The sequence below is a fragment of the Pollachius pollachius genome, assembly GCF_949987615.1.
Source record: "Pollachius pollachius genome assembly, chromosome: 18".
In the NCBI taxonomy this organism is placed as follows: Eukaryota; Metazoa; Chordata; class Actinopteri; order Gadiformes; family Gadidae; genus Pollachius; species Pollachius pollachius.
Window position 1 is genome coordinate 12,573,606 of NC_136951.1, and position 6,624 is coordinate 12,580,229.

At 46.9% G+C, this 6,624-nt stretch overlaps 1 protein-coding gene across 1 annotated transcript; it reads right to left on the reverse strand.

The window, feature by feature from the left end:
* Positions 1–470: 470 nt before the first annotated feature.
* chrm2a (cholinergic receptor, muscarinic 2a) lies at positions 471–1,985 on the reverse strand (the record flags this gene model as incomplete). The annotated part of the gene is made up of 1 exon (XM_079755293.1): positions 471–1,985. One exon carries the CDS (start codon positions 1,983–1,985, stop codon positions 471–473), a length of 1,515 nt encoding a protein of 504 aa, XP_079611419.1.
* Between the last annotated feature and the right edge of the window lie 4,639 nt (positions 1,986–6,624).

Below are 6,624 nucleotides of genomic sequence, written 5' to 3' on the forward strand. Positions count from 1 at the left end.
GTCCGCTGGTTTGATTCACGCCAGCTTATTCACCTTTGAACTTTGCACTCTTTTCGTCCGCGTGTCCGTGGAGCGTCCTCTCTGCACCGCCGATCCGCTCGGCAGACGACATGTTTCAATAGTGGGGTGAGTGTAAAGTGCTACAATAGGTAATTGTGTCAACGACAAAGAAAAACACGCCTTTCTAATTATCACCCTTGCAGTCAGATCTGCAAATACACACACACACACACACACACACACACACACACACACACACACACACACACACACACACACACACTCTTGCTTGTACTCGCAGAAATACAAACACACATGCGCAGACACATACTTGGACAAGCACACACATAGAGAGATACTCGCATTCCCACACACACACACACACATACACACACACACACACACACACACACTGCATACACCACCACACACTAAAAACAAAGCTTCCTAAACACACTCCATCCCTTGGTTCACCGGCCGGCCCTGATGTTGCGGTACTGACAGAGCAGCAGGTGTTTGAAGGTCTTCTTGAAGGTGACGTTGCAGAGGGCGTAGCAGGCCGGGTTGATGGTGCTGTTGATGTAGCACAGCCAGTAGCCGATGGTCCACACCGTGTTGGGGATGCAGCTGGAGCAGAAGGTGTTGATGAGCACCATGACGTTGTAGGGCGTCCAGGTGGCCACGAACGCCACCAGGATGGCCATGATGGTGCGCGTCACCTTCTTCTCCCGCGACGGAGGCGCCTTCTTCTTCTTGGTGGGCGGCTGCTTGGTCATCTTCACGATTTTGCGCGCCACGTGGTTCTGCCGCTCGGCGGCCGGCACGATCTCCACCGTCAACTGGTTGGTGGGGGTGTAGCAGTCGCCCTTGGGGGACTTGGTCTTGATCTTGATGCAGGTGAGCTTGGAGGAGACCCCCGTCTTGGCGCGTTGCCGCGGCTGCGTCTGCTGGTTGCCGTCGGCGCCTCCGCCGGAAGCGGCGTCGGGCCTGGAGGTGGTGGGCTCCTCGTCGGGCTGGTGGGACGCGGCGGCGCTGCCGGAGCTGGACTCGTTGGAGCTCTCCTTCTCCTCCCCGGGGTGGTCCCTGGCCGCCGCCTCCTCGCCCGCCGTCTCGCCCTCGCCGGCGGAGGACGGGCCCTTCCCGTTCTGCAGCCGGGCGTCGTGCGGCTGGGAAGCGTCCTCCGTGGTGCTGGCGGGGGTCTGGGAGAGGGCGGGCCCTGCGGCCACGTTGTTGTTGTTGGCCGTGGGGACGGCCGCCCGCGGGGACCGGGGCTCCGGGTTGGGGGCCTTCCGGGGGTCCTTCTTCACGCGGCTCTTGCTGGCCTTGGAGATCCGCCAGTAGAGGATGACCATGATGATGACGGGCAGGTAGAAGGCGGCGATGGCCGTGCCGAAGGTCACGGCGGCGTTGGAGAAGAACTGGATGTAGCACTCCCTCTCGGGCACGGTGCGCCCGCCGACGATGAACTGCCAGAAGAGGATGGCCGGCGCCCAGAGGATGAAGGACAGCACCCAGGCGGCCGCGATCATCATGCCCGCCATCTTGGTGGTGCGCTTGACGGGGTAGCTGAGCGGCTTGGTGACGCAGAAGTAGCGGTCGAAGCTGATGATCAGCAGGTTCATGACGGACGCGTTGCTCACCACGTAGTCCAGGGCCAGCCACAGGTCGCACACCACAGGCCCCAGGGGCCAGTAGCCGATCACGATGTACACCGTGTACAGGTTCATGGAGCACAGGCCTATGATGAGGTCGGCGCACGCCAGGCTGAACAGGAAGTAGTTGTTGACCGTCTGCAGGTTGCGGTTCACCTTGATGGACAGCATGACCAGGATGTTCCCGATGACGGTGACCAGGCTAAGGGAGCCTGCCACCAGCACGATGAACACCACCTCCACCGTCTTGTAGGGGCTCTCGGCCTCATCCTCCGCCGCCTGCGTCTCGTTGCCCTCCGAGGCGTTCCAAGAAGTGTAGTTCAACACGTCCATGGCATCGGCTCTCTGGCGGCCTTCTCCCACTCAGAAGGAACCTGGACAGGAAGTCAAAGAACGAGAAGACGTGATGAGTCTCCTCCCACTCAGAAGGAACCTGGACAGGAAGTCAAAGTACGAGAAGACGTGATGAGGTTAACGTTTATCAAAGCAGAACAAACAGGGCAGTGATAGGAACTGGAAGAAATGCACTAATATATACACGATAAGATTAGTTGTACTGGGAATGCCAAAAATACATTGCAGACACTTGAGGTAGAGATTACATATCCTTTTAAATATCCCATGTGACCACAAAGCGAACAAGGCTGAAATAGAAACATGGAATCAATTGAACCAGATGTTTGCACTATATACTATACTATACTTTACTATGCTATACTGTACTATACTATGCTATATTATGTTATATTATGCTATACTATAATATACTAAACTATACTATACTATATCATATTATGCTATACGATAGGAAACTATACGATACATATTTTGTTATATTTGTGAACACACAAAAACCAAAAAATGTGTCCAGGCTGTGCTTCATTATCCATACCATAAAATAAACACAGCTATACTATACAAAGTGGAAAAACATTAAACTAAGTTTATTTCCCTGTCAGCCTCTGCTCCCACTTAAATAGCAAAGTCGTTGAAAATAAGTCATTAATCTTACAAAGGTAGCAATTAACATAGAAATACACTTTGATAAATATCCCATTTTAATGGGCACACAAATGGGAGGGTTAAAGGGTTGGTAGGTTAATGAGATTTCTCTTAATAAAAAGTATTTGAAACAAACAACCTCTGTTTTAATTGCTATTTAAAATGATATCAGGATCAACTGCTTGTGAGGATAGTGGCCCCTAAACGGTGTTTAATGATAACTTAATTGAATTGAATTGGAAACGTGCCGCTGTAAAAGGCAATTTAATAAAAACCCACATTTGCAGAAACAATAATTCATTTTACAATGAAATATTGTTTGTCATCCGTGCATAAATCTTCCAATGAGAAAGTGCTTATGGAAACCGCGACAAGAAGGGAACTCCATCCATTATGGAGACAGATTAGAGACATTTATTAATGTTTAGAAACCCTTTGATAACCATCATAAACACACCCTCTGTGTATTCATAACAATAGTTTTACATATGTATTAGTATAACAAGCATTTCATATGGTGTTGTATAACTTTTCTATTTATGGGGATGGTCTAAAGTCCTTTGGGAACAAACCTTAGTACTTTAACTATGTTGCTCGAAACATTACAAACGATGTATGCATTGTTTGAGAATTAAATTAAATGTGCTTTCATATTTGCTGCTATATATGACATAGGTATATATGCGTAATGCTTTTATGTGTATTATTTTTCCACGCATCTTTAATGCTTTGTCTTCAGCTTTGGTGAATGTATATCATTATAATAATCTCATCTAAACTGTGTTTAGTTACTTTATCACATCTGGCAGGAAGTGACATTGTGTTCTATTGTCTCTCGGCTTACCACACTTTATGAGCTGCCATGTAGCATCTGCTTCCCGGCCACAACAAACACAAATCAATGTTCACAGCGTGTGCAATGGAAAGTACAATCGGAAGTAAATGCAGAAAAACAGAGCGTAGCCTTTGCTGTTTGTAGAGTTTCAAGGCTTTTTAAACCATTGATCTAAGATGATCCTTATTTCCACCTTAATGACTAAATAGGCAAACCCACATTTCAGAGTTCACCCTACAAACAACTCAATAAACATCATAGGGATTTATTGAACACATTTTCTATGGCTTTTTGATGTTACAAGATCTCTCGTTTTTTGGAAATATTTGTCTAGTTTTGCCAATCCCATTGAGCATTTTAATGTAGATCAAAATGTAGAAGGATTATTAGTTAACATTAATATTTCTCCATCTGTTGCTTCTTGATCTTCTTTGCCAGTGTGAATGTCTATTTATTCTGTGCTGTTAGATTTGACAAACCTGAAAAAAAAAATCTCGATGTGAAATCGATACCCAGGAAGAGCAGGTTCAGTGAAACGCTTCGTCGCACACGGCCTCAACCGCGTTCAGCGGCCCAAAGACTGCCATTCAAGCTCAAGGTCTTTAGCGCTGGAGCTCGGGGCTTTTCTGAGCGACTAGCGAGCATTCACTTATCGTCCGCACCAGAAATCCCTAATCATTGCATTAGCCATGGAGCTGAGCCTGCCTCTAATCCTCCGTAAAATGTTTAACTCCGCCGATTTAAACTCGAGAAACACCACAACAATACGATTAGGATTGGTCGACTTGTGGCCAACAACAGACAAGTGGATTAGGGGGAAAGTGAAGTGGATGGAGTGGGTCACGTCATAACGGGGACAGCGCTAACTCCCCTTAGCGGCTAACTGTCCTTCGAGGCTAACTGCCCTCTGAGGCTAACTACCTCCATCCTTGGCTACTGTAAGCCTCCCCGTATCCCTGGGGTCTCGGTAAGCAGGCACCTCCCCCAGGCCGGCCATATTGAGGGATCAAGATGTAATCCTGTCCTTTTAGGAGCCACTTAACGCTCACGCTTTCCAGGACAACTGGTCCCACGGACTGGGCAAATATAAGCCTTCATCAACACATTGTGAGTCATTTCCAAAGTAAAACTGGAATGTTCCCACGACGTGATGATTTGCTCAGTGTTATTAATTAATAAATATTGTTAACAGTCAGCCAAACCAGGGAACAAGCCCCATTCTCCTTTAATATGTCAAACCAATTCAATGTTTCCCATGACTCGTGAATATTTCTTATTAACTAAATGAAGGTCAATCAACATAACACAAAGACGGTCATACAAACTAAGCCTGATTATCTTTTAACTTTTAATTACTCAATAATTCACTTGTTAATGTTTCTGGATAAGTAATACCAATCAATTAACCCTAAAAAATCATTAAATGGGATCTTTAAATGCCAAGTTTCATTGACACTTCACAATGCAACCTACCAAGAAAACGCAATCTTCTCTAAATTAATCAAAGTTAAATCGCCTTGTTACTAAAATAACTTAGGAAAATATCAGTTACTCTCTTATAAATAGCATCCGACTAAAAGAGGTATTATTGTATAAGAGTGACATAATTACTGAATTATTTGGTTTTGTGAGAATTGAGAAAAGCATTATGAAAGGTTCTGCAGGTGAAATTGTTTTACTGATTGCGCTTTAAATGAAGTGTCCAATTAAGCCGACCAAGCCAGTGAGTGCTCACCGATAACGGGACCGTTCCCATGCTGCTTGGATTCTACTGGTTTCTACTCCAGATGCTGCTGCTACGAGTCCATGGTGTCTCTACAGGAGCACCTGACCCTCGCCCTCACCTCTCTACAGGAGCAGCCATCACGATAAGGGTGAGTTACTAACACCAGTGTGGCCTAACTCTCACCCTCACCCTCACCCTCACCCTCACCCTAACCTCAACAACATGGGGAGGCCCCTGCATAGTCGCAGGGGCACACACACACACACACACACACACACACACACACACACACACACACTATCATCTCAAACGTTATATTCCTTATTATCTGAGTCATTATCAATTTGACAAGTTGTGCAAGTATACACAAGGCTTGTTGATCTACATGTGTTTATGAGTTCATAGTGCGCAAAGGAAAGCTTGGTTTCAAGGCCCAAACCTCTGTGGCAGCATTTGGCTTGTTTGTTCATTTGGGATTAAGTGATACAGTGGGCGAGATGGTGGGAGAAAGAAAGAGATAAGAGAGAGAAAATGGGAGACAGATGGGAGGGACATAAATAAAGAGCACTGAGGACTGAGATGTGGAGGGAGAGTGTGAAAGTGCAAGGGAGAGAAAGAAAGAGAGAAAGAGAGTGGGAGAGAGCAACGGGAGACAGATGGGTAGAGAGAGACAGAGAGCCCAATAAAGAGTGAGAGGGAGAGTGTGAAAGAGCAGGCGAGAAAGAGAGGGAGCAAGAGATGGAGAGAGAGAAGCAATTCATTTGCTAAAGGATAGGAGATGAATAAGTGAAAGGTGCGTATTGTCCTGCGTTCTGCCTTGGCTGAACACCACAACAGGCTCACCAGAGCTGAAAATTGCCTATGCGCTTTTGGGAGGAGGCTGGAAAAAAGGGCAACTTTAACCTTTCTCCGTTAAAGTCTTGTCTCGCCCTCCGGCCGTCCCGCCTTCACCTCGGGCCCCGATAACTAGAGGCCCTTAAAAAGAAAAACATCTGAAGGTATAACCAGCCTTGACATTTCTGCCTAAATGCCGCAGACGTATTATTGGTAGCAGAAAAGGGTTTAGCCAGGTCAGCGGTGGGATTGGGGTCGTGTTCAGACCAGCGGGAATATTCAGGATGACCGCTGGTAAGGAAACATGGGGCAGGAAAGGGCTTTGACCTGTAGCAAGCGGCCCCCTTCCGTTACCTACTCCTTAAGCACTTGGAAATCACTGTAAATTGCTGTGTTGGAGAAAGTGTTACATGCAGCAGAGGTGATGGTGCTTGGGTGGAGACCCCACCCTGACTGTTTGTTGTTGTTTTATGATTATAGGTGCATGACTCGAATACAGGAGAGATCGTCTGCATTGCAGCCTCTCTGCTGGGAACCAGGACTGTCTCTCTCTCTCTCTCTCTCTCTCACTCTCT